Source organism: Stylophora pistillata, chromosome 8 (assembly GCF_964205215.1).
Source record: "Stylophora pistillata chromosome 8, jaStyPist1.2, whole genome shotgun sequence".
In the NCBI taxonomy this organism is placed as follows: Eukaryota; Metazoa; Cnidaria; class Anthozoa; order Scleractinia; family Pocilloporidae; genus Stylophora; species Stylophora pistillata.
The window spans coordinates 26419305-26433895 of NC_142526.1; the positions used below are offsets into that span (position 1 = coordinate 26419305).

Genomic DNA, 14591 nt, shown 5'->3' on the forward strand with positions numbered 1-14591 from the left:
TTATACAGACTCCGTTACGGAAAGCTCTAGTATCATCCTCGAAAAAGAAAAGTGTTTGGAACTACTGAGATACCTTGAAAAGTGCTTCAATAACCAATAAGAGAGTGATAAAGTACGGAAGTACTGTCAGTTGGAAGCGTATATAAACTGGGAGACACTGAGCCCTGTCCCGTTAGTGCCTGGTTATCCAAGCCAGTAACCTGGTTTCAAAATCTACTTTTTTAAGTTCTTATGATCCCCAAGGTTGATTTAATTCATACAAGCACACGATATTTATAATGTACTTTAATTTAAAAAAGTACTAAATTTAATACTAAATCTTTTTATGAGGTGCAGAATTTTTATCGATCTTCCGGGGAAGGAGTCTTTCCCAAGTTTTTCTAGAAGAGGTTGTGCTCACACGGTATAAAATCTGCAAGCTGGCCATTGCGAGGCGAGAACTATAGAATGAACAATAAATCTTTACAGAATCATTTGCTCCTGATCTTTTAAGTAGAGACTTTCAATCGCAGCAGCTTTCAGGTTGTACGCATATCCACGATGGTTCAAATTTACCATCACATGTAAACTTCGTTGATCGTTTGGGTCTAAAGTTTCACCCCAGTCCTTGCCGTTAAACGTTTCTGTAAGAGTCAAACAAATTTGGCCAATTAAGTCTTGCTTCGTCTTTAGTATTTGTCTTCCCTTGCCAACAATTATTTCCAAATTTCATCATATTTCACATGTAAGACCTTGTCTTCGTTGAAAAAACGACTCCAAGACTGCGAAGTTGCTCAAAAGACTCTCGGTCCACAAGATGCGCCCGCCGGAGACTAAACCCATGGCTGCCAGCCCGGAAACAGACGACATAAATTCTTAGGATCCATGGCTTCCCTTATTAGATGATTCACTTGTCCTGATACACTCAAGTGCACCCCATCTTCAACACCATCCAGTTTCTGTTTAAGTCGTAACAGCACTCTCTTCGCCATTTTGTTCACATTGTCTTCAGCGGCGATATTCTCCGCGCCCACTGTTGAGTCCAAGCAGTCAGCAGTAACACTGGCTGGAAACTGGTCCTCTTCCTCTGCCTTTTGCTGAAGGGCTTTCCTCTTTTCTGGACTGAGCGTCCATGATGATAACGGGTCGTAAAGTAAAACCTGGTGAGAAAAACAATGAAGACTTAAAATAAAGTGTAAGTGTCAAATTATCAACTAACTACCATTCCCACTACTTCTTCGACAACAATGACAATTATTGGACGAATCATAGCCAAATTTCGGGGTTTGTCAGCTGCAAGAAAATCAAAAACCGTGATCTTTTTCGAAAACCAAGTTCAGTGTAGACAACCGTGTAGGTAGAGAAGGTCATTTCACCTTTCGGGAAGTCTCAGGTCATTGTGAGGGAAACAACTGCACCTCGACTATTTCTCTCCTCTCGAAGAGAATATACAAGTACGAGCGCGCCGGTTTGGAAGCGAATGAAGAGATTTCTTCCGTCTAGCAGAGCCAATTTCGTAATAAGTACTGAGTGCTGACTGGGTAGGTCGCCTTTGCTCGTTGAAAGACTACTGCATTTTTTAAACAGTACACTTGTTACCACAACGGACCTCTACAACTGTCATAAGAGATTCCTGTGACGTTCTCATAACTTCCATTGTCTTTTCACAACAGCGACGATACACTCCCTCCACACCGGTCAGTCCCATCCCATCCACCATGTCACGTGTCAAGCGAAATGGTACAGTTTCTGGGGTGGGGAGAAATTTGCCCTGCTCGAAGGCCACACCTGCGAGAAAACGATGACCATTCAAGTTTCAATTAATCAACTTAAATCTCATTTAATGCAACTTCGCCGAGTAAAGAAACCCCAAAGAAATGCAAAAAGGGCCGCATTGAATCAGAGTACTTTGGAAACGTAACCAGTGATGTCGACGATAACGGGGAAAGCTCGCAACGGTTTTATTTTGGTTATATCTGACCTCCATATGCCATGATTAATTTGTATTTTGCAGTGCCGCTTCTGTCACCGGGAACACTTAAACAAAATAAACAATGGAAGTGACAATAGCTTCAACTAAATTCAACTGAGCCAAAAGGTGCCAACAAAACAAAAGCAAACGGACATGTGTAAGGATTTAGATGGAGTATACTGCTGGTTTCTTGTAATCAGATTGATGGGTTTTGTGTGCATGCTTTAGTAAGAAAAGTCGCACGGTAAATTTTAAATATTTGAAAAAAAATATTACAAGAGAGAAAAATATTTCAGGGCTCGACACTAACGGTAGCCCACTAGCCACAGACTAGTAGAAATTCAGTTTTGGCTAATGGTTTTCAATTTCCACCAGCCAGTTTGGCTAGTAAACAGACTGAAATTGTCGTAACATCTAAAAACGTTCAAGATGTCTCTAGCCACTTGGCTCGCAAGTTGAAAAATTAGTGTCGAGCCCTGTACTTAATGGTCGAAACAAAGATAAATGCAGCACGTAAAAAATGTGTGTATATAATATTACAGAGGCTTGATCTAGAAAAGTTAAATTTGGCGGAGAGCGTGTGGGGGTAAAGATTTCTCTTTTCGTGGTGTACGACTACACAATTTTTTTCTTACCAAGATCAATGTGGACGAGTTCCGCTGTGTTGCAGTCAACGAGAATATTCTGTACGTGGCGGTCACCGAGACCCACCACGTAACCAACTAGAGGAAAAAGTAAGGAACATTAAAGGACTTAGCTTTCTCTTATTTAATAATGTACAAACCAGGTCTCCAACCCCCCCCCCCCCCCATAAAAATGTCAAAGTGGTCAACAGACAGAGTTCTCTTTTTTTTTCTTCATTACACGTCTGCCTGCCAGGTATTGTTGAGATTGTTGAAAGACGTTACAATTGATCAATCCAGGAAGTTTAAGTATTCCATAGTTCGGGGAAAGTACTTCAACTAGACTAGTTGGTCTTTCTGTGATAAAGACAGACTGAAAGAGAATGAAAATATTTATAAGGTTACCATCATTTAACCTTGAGACTCTTTAATATTCTGTGTTTTTCGACTTTTCAACATCCAATTCACTAAAGTTATTTTTTTGTATTGGTAAACATTCAAGGTGGAATTAAGCCTTTCCTACACTCTGATGTAAGTTCTGACAGTTCAGAAGGTATCGGAGCATGCTACTGTGTCTTGGTTGAGAGCAAACCGCTCACAAATAAAAAATAAAAAATAAAAAAAACAGGGCAGACTTGAAACTGTGTTTCTAACATATACCAATCAACAATTACTGTTGCGACAATCATTGTCAATTTTCGCTTTCCAAGAAAGCGCACTGCTTTATTTACTGTGAGCCGGGCAATTAATATTCTTTACCTATGGATGATGTAGCCACTCCGCGAGTGTAGCTCAGTCTCCTTTCGAACCAGACGGCGGGGTCTGGGAACCTCTCCAGAAAGAAGTGACGGAACACTGGATGAAAATGATCCATCAATTCCTTCAGAAGATAAGAACTGGGTGAATATTGAGTTAACATATGAAGGGGGGTGCGCAAAGGTAATTTCTATTTGCTATTTGAAAGCAAACTCTGTCTCGTTAAATGTGGCATAACGTTCCGAACTATACCAAATCATCAACTCATCATTCTTGTCAAAATTTAAGGCTGGTTTTGTATCTATAGTCAATACGTCCATTACCTGGTAAACTTCATCTCGTGATTTCCCACCGTTGTCTCCAGCCTAAAACAGTGACAATAACAGGCATGGAAATGTTATTACTAATATGATCCTATCCGTTACTGCGGTTACAATTGGTTAAATATGTTTGCCACTGTACCTGAACCTTTTTTCTACACTCGAGTGATGTCCAGTCCCCAGGATAGTACCGCGAGTGAGCGCCTGTCTTGGTTCCAGACCGTCCGATCAAGTATTCACCCAAGGGGACTGTGTCTTCGCACCATTCCACTATTCCACTACGTTGCGATAGCGGGATAACCTGAGAAAGGAAATGATACGTAGAAAAGCAATATTTAAAAAATAATGAAAGAGAACTGTTGCGATGCACGTGCTACCGGAAGGAGGTGAGCAAGTTTATGAAAAACAGGGAAGGCCATGTTGTACAGCGGGGGTTTTATGTGATGCACTGCCTGTGTTAGGGTTAGGGTTTGGGCCAGCTAAACAAGGCTTAGCATGCAATAGTCTTGACCGGAACCGGAAATCACTAATGAAACTGTCCTGCAAAAATTGGTCAAGTCAGCTGCAAAAATGAAATCAGAGAGGAGGTGGAGACGTTTTCTACATTTCTTATTGCCGGTACTTGCAACGAATGGAAAGAAAAGACTAGGCCTCATATATTAACTGAACATGTGGTACGTTCACACAATTCCAAGAAATGATAAGGACTTACAGTGACTTACCTTATAGGTTCTCATCTTCAATTTTCGTTTTCTTGTTTCAGAGTTTTTCATCAGTAATTGATTGACCATACCAAACACTTGTTCCATGACAGCGTCTTGACGCAAGTCATCTCTTCCCTACACGAAAAAAAAAGACAAAAAATAAAAAAATTAGTGTGGCTCAACAAAAAAAAAAAATCAGCTAGGCTCAAGTTTACGTCTAAAGGCTGGCGTGATTTCATAGGATAAACAAAAAGAAAACGTATTACGGGTCTGTTCCGCTTACAGATTCGACCAGATAGCGCGGTTTAAGCAAATCACAATTTCTAGCTGATCACGTATTTCACGCACTTGCCACCGGTTACTTGTTACTTGTTTTATGTCAAACAGACAAGTGTGGTCAATCTTTGTTGCGATTGGTTGACAAGTTATCGACCCGGATTCCTACCCATCATACCTTCACCAGCTGCCTTCTTTTCACTCCATCGGATCCAACACAAAAGATGATCTTGGGAAGGTTGACTCCTCCGGCCAGACAAAACTTGGAATCAAATCCAGCCACATAAACAAGGTCATCATAACGACACAGTGGATCCACCTGGAAAACAAAGGAGGCATCAGGGATAGCGAAGGGAACATCTTTCCTTAAACCTTTACACCCTTGCATCGGTATGCATATTCTCCATACTGTTGTTTATACATTTCCTAAGGTGCTGACAAGGAGAATCTGTTTAACAATCAAGAACTTTTTCAGTTGGTGATCATTTCCTTTATTCTCATGACCTTAATGTTTGATTCAGGGGGGGTTGTGAGGAGAAATTAGATGCTGGTCACTCTTAAGAGTTAAAGGGCTAACGTATCCTTCCGTTTCACGCAGGAACATAATGATGTTGATGTTGATGACAACGGCAACGACGACGACGACGACGACAAGAATGATGATGATAATGGTAATGATGATGACGAAATATTAAAAGAATCAGAGTGGTCAAGAGTCGACAGTTCAATTTCTACCTTTACTTCCATAGTGGGAACGGGAACTTCTTGAAGGTTTGCGATTCTTTTTATCGTGATTTCTGGCAGGTTAAAGGGACCTGAAACACAAAAATATAACGAAATAGTAATAATCACATTTTTGGAACATAGTTCCGCGAATTCCGGAATGTGCTGAAATAATATATAGTCGAGAAAATATTCACACAATGATATGAGCCAGCAAGATCTGCCCTGCTGTGCAACGAAACCACTCAAGAGAAAATAAACTCCCTTAAATTCCTACATTATTACTTCCTTATTTCAAATTTACAAATGTGAACCAAATTTAAAAATTAAGATAAGTTGGTTTTATCAGCTGAGGTGATAATGTAAGTTAGCCACGGTTAAGAGTATCAAAGCTGACGTTTCGAGCGTTAGCCCTTCGTCAAAGGAAAAACAATTTAGCCTGGTTTATCTCCACTTAATGGCAGGTTTTCCCTGAAGCTCTACTTTTCTTCTGGAGATTTCATCGATAGTTAACAAGGTAACCAGTTTGAAAAAATGATTATAATTAACAATTATTCCACGAGCACGCGTTGGATATGAGATGAAAGAGAGCTATAATCATCTCATATCCAACAAGCGCGAGTGGAATAATTGTTTTATTAAAAACGCCCCCAAGAAATTATTATTTTGTAAGAAGAAACCAGATTTTTTAACTCCCTTTTGATTTTAAATCTGACGCATTCGCTTACCATATTTGTAGATTATGGTACATTGGCTCATATATCATAATGGCTAAGCCAATAAAGTGTCTTGAATTGCATTATCCAATGATCCAGTTTTAATAATTAAAGATATATCTGCCGCGGGGGGGGGGGGGGAAGGCTTGAGAGTAATAAGTAGTTCAAGCAACGATAATGCGTGGTTGGGCGCACGAGACAAAAACATCACGAACAGAGCAATCGACTGCTTGTGACCCTCAGGTCTTACTGTACCTCTTTCGTTCTTCAAATGCATGACATTCACGTACGCTAGTTCAATGTAAGCTTCACACAACAATTGCATATTTTTGACAAGTTCTCCTCTGCGTTTACCAATCCTATCTATCAAAGTGCAAGCTGTTTGAGTACGAGCCTAAAAAAGAAGCAGTAAATACAATAACATTGAAACAACATCCCACTACTAGCAATTATTAGGGACTTTTTTTGAGACAGCCAGAAACTGTGAGGTGTTTCCCCTAGCGTTGATCTCAAATCTTTTATCTGTGCCATCTGTCTAAAAGACTAGTGCTAAAAACAATAGCATTCCACAAGAAGCAAACGAATGAACACAAATAACTCACTTCGGTGAAGCCTTTAGCTCCTTTAGAATGGTTCCTGGCAAACCTCGAAGTCCCGTTCCTCTTGCCTGCATTTATGTACTTCTCGTCTTTCTCAGCGTTTGCGAGCGCGAGTAAGATGAACAGGGTGTGGTGCGGGTGATCCACAGCCGCTCGCTCAATCAGCTAAAAAACAATTCATTGTTCAATCGTTTCAACAACCGAAATGTTTGAAGTAAGGTTCTTTCAACGAGGTACAAATGCTGGACATACCTCGTTAAGAGTGCACTGGAACAACCGGTTGTCATGCGACTTCGTCCCTAGCCTGGCTGCCAGTTGGTACATCAAAGGGAGAAACTTGCGCGACTGAATCTTAGTCAACCCTTCCTAAAACAAAACAAATATTAACCCTGTTCAAAGGGGAATCGAAAGCATTAACTTATTACTCTCTTGCAATCAGGTGCTACGTTTGAATCGAATCGATTCTTATGGGACGAATTCTTCACACTAGTCACCCTAAGTTTGTATGCGGGCAAAATATTTCAAATGGACACTAAGAGATGTGGCTAGCCCTGAGATGGGGTTAGTCCATAAAAAGTAACCCAATTCTATACTCCATCAGCCATTTAGGCCTTTAAATTTCCTTTAGAGACGAGATGAAGATCAAGTCCTCGCCAAAGAAAAAAGACCACATAGAACACGAGAAAGAAGATTTACTGCTCCAAAGCAATAACTTTTGGGCCGTTATATGCAACTAATCAAATGATTAAAATTAAACCTCAGAATAAATGACATAAAAGTAGATGTTTAAAGTTTGCTGTGTTATGCTTGTTACCATACCTTGATCATTTCGGAGACGAACTCTTCGTTAGCGTTGTCAAACCACAATGAACAAAGTCTAAACACTCTCATGTCATACTTGTCCTACAAAAAGGAGAAAAAATCAAATGAACTCGTAAAAAAAGAGGATAATGAAAATACATATGCGTTTTAGACCAAGCGTGAGGTCAGCAAGATATATATCTTATTAACCAAGCGCGAGGGCCGTACTGGGAGAATATCGGCCCGAGGTCTTGACAGTACGGACCGAGCGCAGCGAAGTCCGTACAAAAAAGACCGAGGGCCGATATTCTTCCAGTACGGTCCCGAGCAAGCTTGGTTAATAAGAGATTTATTATACGACTGAAGTTCAAAGGGACACAAGTGCGGTATCATTCGGGACCATTCCGGACAGTGCCCGGTCCAATACTTAGAGAATATTGGACCGGCAATGGAGCATCTTGATTGGTTGATTTTAGTTATTAGCCCTCTGACTGCCCGAGTCGTGTAATAAGGCTGGATATTAAAACGGAAAAAAAAAAAAAAAAAACCAAGGCTAACACTCAGCCATCTTGACCGTAAAAGCTTGGTCAATAAAGGATTTAATATATGGTAAAGAGATTTCGATTCAACCGCTTTTAGCGACTCCATCGCCTACACTGTCCAAAAATTACGAAATATTTAGTAAGTTCACTTCAAGCAATTTTCTCTCTTACACAGGATCGAAGCGGGCACTCCCAGGCGCGCTCGGGTAGCCAATCAGAACACAGGATTCGCCTACTATTGCCTCATATTCTGAGACGCTGCAGTTATTCTTAGGGCGAAGGAGAGTACTACAAACTAACACGCATGCTAAGTAACCTACCCCCGTTAGTAATGTTTTGATGTAGTTTTCCACAGCCGTCCGCAGAAACGTACGCCTGTCCTTAACCACTTGCTGTAATTCCTTCTCGTCCATCTGGGCCTGCAGGTTCAGTGTCCTTGTGTACCTGTCTCTTCTGGAGTCACCCACTCGCTGTAACTGTTCCGACTCCACCTTTCGGCAAAAGATGACATGCGTTCTAATTAACAATTTGAAAGAAAAACTGGAGATTTTAAGCGCAAGATAATTACGGTCAGCTAAAGCCCTGGGGAGCTACTGTTGAAGCCGCTAAAAACTGACATATATTATAATCCAAATTTACGACCTCAGATGGTTTTTTGAATGAAATATTTATCGTTGGTGAAAAAGGCTCTCATTTTTCGATATCTATGAGTTCACAGTTCGAATTCTGGTAACAATTGAGATCAAATGTGTACGTCATTTTGGGCCTCTTTTTCAGTTATAGCCGGTTTCAATCCCTCATCTAGCGAGGGCCATTGCACTGTCGAAGCCTTTAAACTGCTTTGAGAAAAAATTTTCCGATCGTTCAAAGTTGCTATGGTTCAAACTCAACAAGTCCTAACAATTGATAAAAAAGAAAATGTCCCTTGCGCTATTTTCAGCGAAGAAAGTAAATAGAGTGACCCAAGACATGGCAGCCCATCGTGTGATGCTCTGTTCCTGACGAGGGTGATCCTGAAAAGTTGCCACTGACAGTGATTGGCATTTCCTATCGTTGTCCAGACGTTACTCATTTCCACCGACAACAGTCCCTCCCACTGACCATCACACTACACGAATGACTTTCAGGCCAAGTGGCTAATTCACTAGTCTGTTTTTTAACCTTTGCTTTCTTCATCAGCGCCTCCTTGTCTTCGTAAACGCTTGAACTCATAAAATTTACTTTCTTTTGATATTGCGAATCAGCAAACCATGCCAGCGATAAGAAGGCCTGCAAAGAAATACGAGGAAATACAGGTTCATAAATTACTTCTCTTTACGGCATAAACGCATTATGTCGGAAGGACAACTACCGAGGGGACTAGGTCAGATATTACAAAAAATCATACTTTAACTGCGTTGACGCATATTGTACATGGATTACAGTCTGTACCAGCAATCAGTCCTACTTTCCTTTGTTTAAGATAATTTCTAATCGGTATTGCTTGCAGTTTATTCCATTCTATTCTGTGTTTTTCATTTCACTATTGCTTGTTTTCTGTTTACTCAGGCTTACTTGCAGTTATATCCAATCCAGTTTTTTTTTCCCCGTTGTAATTCGATTATCTTGTGTAATTTTTCTACTCTGGTTTACTTTTGTTTTTTTGCTTTCGTTAAACATCTTACGAGTGACTTTCGACATAAAAGACCGCGTAACCGATTCACATCGACTTGGTTTGTTGTGCCAGAGGAAAGACGGAGTTCTTTGGAAGCCATCTCTCTAATTGTGCTTTACGAGCGCTCGTTAGTACGGGGGGCACCTTAAACATGTAAACTATAACTAGAGACTACATCTTCCTGCGTAACCACAATTTTCAAGTATAAATTCCGACTACTGCCATTTCAACCAGCCACATCTGACGTCTTAGATTAGGCGCAAGCTCGAAAACAAACTGACAGACTTCTAAATTTCGTTCCAGTGGACTTTGTCTTATACAAACGTTTTGTGGTCGTAAAGTCAAAGATTGAAAGATTATCCTTTTGCGCCCAACATCAATAGGCACATTCTCCATACTGTTCTATAATAATTTCTCAAGATGCTGACAAGGAGAATTTGTTCAACAATCAAGAGCTCCTTTAATTTGTTAATACCTAAGGTAAAGAAGACAATTTCACACAAACCTCAATCCTAGAGGCTTGATTTCCTCCTTCCATACATTCCATAAGAAAAGCGGCCTGAAAAAGACGATACAAGGGTTAAGAACACCTTTGCCAAAAGATGTGGCAATGGCCTTCGTGAAAATTACATTAATTAGGTTTGCTTTACAATTTACCGGATCCAGTAATAGTCTCCTTGGTGAGAAAAACTGTAAGGGTAAAGTGGAATAGCTGCAAGTGTTATCCGCTGCGGCCTTTGAAGTGTGACTTTGAATGTCACTTCACATCTCTCAGGTGGCTTTAGGCAAAAGCAGGCCTAAGAATGATGTACATAGGAAAAATTCACAAAGTTCAATTATCATGGTAATTGAACTGGGTGGAGTGCAAACTGGTCTGAAATCATACGCGTGATTTCAAAATAAAACAACACAAGGTATTTTATTCTTTACAAATATTTTCATTGATCCAGTATGGTTTGTATAAAGTTGCAAAAATAGTAGTCTATCATTTTCCTGCAATTTGATGGATATCTTTGGACAAGCCTTGAAATCTGATTGCTTGTTGTTGTTCTTTAGTGAAGCTGTCTCATTGGCCGAGGTAAAAGACGCGGTTTAGAGCATAAAACGGTGCGATTTGAGAATAAATCGAACGGCGAGAGCCAATCAGAATGCGAGGATTTCAAAATGGATGTAATAAAGGCAGAACTTTACCTCACAAAAAACCATACATAATCCAACAACAGAACGCCATAATTCAAATGAAAACTACAAACCTTTTCTAGGTAATTTTCTATGATAGTGTTTGGATTCTCGGATTTTGATTCCGCCAGCCAGGTACCATAGAGACCAAGTGCTTGTGGATACAGACTGGATGCCTCCAAGCTCTGGTCTTTCGCCTATAATAAGAGAAAAGGGGGAAGGAAAAAAGAGAATGTTCAGACAAGCTCTGGTATGCAAACCAGCGACCACTATCCATGTCTTATTTAACGATAGCATCAAAAAGGCTCAATAAACGTGTTTCCATATTCCTCACACAATAAACTAGGCATAAAATAAACTTTCATCGGTCAATATAACTGAAACCTATGTCCACGAATAAATCACACACACACACACAAAAATAACCCAAATGTTGAATCTTGAGTCCACCCGTCTTCGTCCTACATACGGTAAATATTTAGAAAAAGTACCGAAAGTACAGACGACACTTAATTTTCCCTGTAGTTTTCAATTGACAAATTTGACAAATCGTATCCAGTAGGGCACAAACACTAAGGTCTCCTCATTTAAATAAAATTGTAAATCCACCAGGTCCTTATACAGCAATGAAAACGAGTCCTGAACACAGCTTTCTTTTTATACGTCACGTGTGTTACCTTTTCCAGGTGCCTCGTCAGAGATTTCAACAGATACATAGCTGTGTCTGGTTCTCCTCTTGCCCAACGTAATTTAGCTTCTTCCATTTTCCATGACCAAGTAACACCAAGGTCCTCCCCTCCAAGTTGACTTTGTAAGTCTGTGACGTCACTTTGTAACTGTCGAATTCGAAACAAGGCCTTCTCGGCCACCTGCAGCGATACACGAGGAAAATGCAAGTTGTGAGATTTCTTCCTTTTTCTAAGTAGGATTTTCGTTATGTCTTTTGATTTGCCATTACAGGGAAACCCGATACAGCGAAACAGCGATACACGAGGAAAATGCAAGTTGTGAGATTTCTTCCTTTTTCTAAGTAGGATTTTCGTTATGTCTTTTGATTCGCCATCACAGGGAAACCCGATACAGCGAAACAGCGATACACGAGGAAAATGCAAGTTGTGAGATTTCTTCCTTTTTCTAAGTAGGATATTCGTTATGTCTTTTGATTCGCCATCACAGGGAAACCCGATACAGCGAAACAGCGATACACGAGGAAAATGCAAGTTGTGAGATTTCTTCCTTTTTCTAAGTAGGATATTCGTTATGTCTTTTGATTCGCCATCACAGGGAAACCCGATACAGCGAAACAGCGATACACGAGGAAAATGCAAGTTGTGAGATTTTTGGGACAATGGGAAAGGCTTGGGAGTGAGGTAAATTAAATGGTCAGGAGCCCTCTGACAACCAACTTTGGATTTTTCCCTTTCATCCTTTCTTTTTCTAAGTAGGATTTTCGTTATGTCTTTTGATTCGCCATCACAGGGAAACCTGTATAAAGTGGACCCCATATTAAAAACAGCAGCCGAGGTTCTAAATTTTCCTTCCATATTTCCTCTAAAATGACAAGTATACATCGAACACTTCTATCAAGCGCACGTGGACACAGCATTTGGCAGTTTCGTTACGTAACAATGTATTAAGGAATTAAAGTTATTTCCTAGTGAGGAATATCCAGATGAAAAAATTCTTAATTCATTTTACGGTCTTATATTAAGTTTTCTGCGATCGTTTCTGTAAATAAGATTTTTCCACTTGCCCGAAATGGCCAAAAGATAAGAAAGGTAGCTGACTATTTACTATTTCCTTCTCGGTGTTTAAAAACTAAATGTTGTTTCCCAAATTGCGAAAGCTGCACTGAAAGGGCACTTGCGAGAGCCAACCGGGTTTCCGCTCAAAGCAGGTTTAATTGTATTGTCTGATCTAACTTAACCAAAATATTAAAACAAATAAGTAGAGTGTTAAGTACGAAGATGTGCACGTTAGTCCGCTGTGTACACCCCAAATAACCCAGCCCACTCTCATATCACAGGGTCTACCACTTAGTTAAGGTTGTCCAATCAGCTTAATTACCCTCTAATGCCAGATAAAATTCCACTACGTGTTAGACAGTACCTGCGGATTGTGGGACCATCGAGCGATTTTTGCTTGCATCTCTAAGTGTGAGGCGAGATCCTTGTATGACTGACTCAGGCGAATCAGGCCGGCTGCATCATTTCTTTTGCCATGTCTCAGTTTGACATCAGTATAGAGCATGGTAGTTCGAAGAGCAAGCAAAGGCTCTAAGAACTCAAAATCATTGTCGGGGAGCGGAAATCGCTCCTTCCATATATCAACCATGCTGTCATCCGTGCTACAATCAACAAGAGAAAACTTCAACTTGTGTTTAAACGATGTCACTATCAAGGAATGGTTTGAACTTCAAAAATTGAATCTTAGAATGTTATTACCTATAGAGAACTTTACTGTTCAATCAAGCCGCGAAAGTGATGAAGGATTGCAGTGGTTTTGCTTTCCTTAGCTCTGTGATTGTTCTGTAAGACTCACGCCACTATATCCACCAATCAGATGCAAAACTAGAACCAATCACGACTTGATCACTCGCATTTCCCGCGCTTACAGCAGGTTGCCTGTTTTTGCTTTGAGTTCTCATTCGTTAATGATGCTGTCAACCTCCATTCTAATTCGTTACTATGATTACCTTGGATTTTGTTTTAAGAAACTCAATTGAACCCGACTCTAAAGTTGACCAACCTGTTCATTATGTTCCCAAAATTCTCCAATTCAACAACGCACTGCAGCCGTGTCAGTGAGGGGTACACACTGCGTACGCTCTCTAGACTGACATGAGCGATATCATCCACCAGACGTAACCTAGAGACACATGGAAACGCTTTTACCTTGCTTGGCTTGATGAAGACCCTTCTCCATCATTGCGACTGAAATTTAAGTTTTCTTTCTGGGAAAAACAGTTCTCAGAAGAAGAAACAACATGTCTAAGACAAAGATAAAATCTGAGTCCCATAAGTGTAATAGGACCTCTTGTCCCCCTTCGCAGCTGTTCTTTACGATGTCACGCAACGCTCCCCCAAAAGCGGAATGTTACGTGGAATCTCAAAGGACCCCTGCGAATGAGGCTATACAGCCTCAGATCTTCTTATTCCGCAGTCCGATGCTCTACCACTGAATTACAGAGAACTTGATGGTGAGCTAGGCAAAGTATTGAAACCAGGCTTTCCTAAATTATTCCTATACGATACTGTGCATTGAGATAATACAGTTACGGTCTTGTGAGTGCGTAATTCAAAGAAATCGTAGTAAACGAGAGTGAGAGAAAACGAGAACAGCGCTATAAACGTGCCTTATTCGCTAATGTAGGGTGTTACATTTATCTTGATAATTATCGTACTTTGTATTGTCCAAGGTGCACTGAAATAGTTCCCACTCTTCATCTTGCAAGGCACACAAGCTGCTGTACAAGGACTGGTGAAATCCTTGCGGAGTGTCCGAGCCAACACTGAGAAAACAAAAAGGGGTTCCATTTTTCAAAAGTTGCAGCACTACCGGCTGAATCTTTGATGTGAAATTGGAAGAGTGGAAGGGAAAGAGGGAGAGGAAGAACACGTGAAAAGTGGACAGATGACATCAAGGTTTGTTCAGGAATGTCTGTAGTGCAGTGTATGAAGAGGAAACATTTCATCCCCTCCTGCACCCTTGCCTTCCTCGCCTCTTCCACCTTTCGTGAATATTTTG

General features: G+C 40.5%; 1 protein-coding gene across 2 annotated transcripts in view; it reads right to left on the reverse strand.

Annotated features, from left to right (window-relative positions):
- Positions 1-267: 267 nt before the first annotated feature.
- LOC111337590 (serine-protein kinase ATM) overlaps positions 268-14591 on the reverse strand; it is a 48826-nt gene continuing 34502 nt past the window's right edge. For both annotated transcript variants that reach the window (XM_088731852.1, XM_088731851.1), the window contains exons 49-69: positions 14248-14355; positions 13593-13712; positions 12954-13191; positions 11522-11713; positions 10919-11041; positions 10171-10224; positions 9173-9280; positions 8332-8502; positions 7488-7571; positions 6921-7034; positions 6672-6833; positions 6325-6463; positions 5366-5445; positions 4809-4949; positions 4373-4489; positions 3793-3951; positions 3654-3695; positions 3334-3454; positions 2587-2673; positions 1589-1767; positions 268-1139 (exon numbers count right to left, since the gene is read on the reverse strand). In XM_088731852.1, coding sequence (XP_088587978.1) covers positions 813-1139; positions 1589-1767; positions 2587-2673; positions 3334-3454; positions 3654-3695; positions 3793-3951; positions 4373-4489; positions 4809-4949; positions 5366-5445; positions 6325-6463; positions 6672-6833; positions 6921-7034; positions 7488-7571; positions 8332-8502; positions 9173-9280; positions 10171-10224; positions 10919-11041; positions 11522-11713; positions 12954-13191; positions 13593-13712; positions 14248-14355 — 2866 coding nt within the window. In that variant the 3' untranslated portion in view covers positions 268-812. The remainder of the gene's footprint in view (positions 1140-1588; positions 1768-2586; positions 2674-3333; positions 3455-3653; positions 3696-3792; positions 3952-4372; positions 4490-4808; positions 4950-5365; positions 5446-6324; positions 6464-6671; positions 6834-6920; positions 7035-7487; positions 7572-8331; positions 8503-9172; positions 9281-10170; positions 10225-10918; positions 11042-11521; positions 11714-12953; positions 13192-13592; positions 13713-14247; positions 14356-14591) is intronic.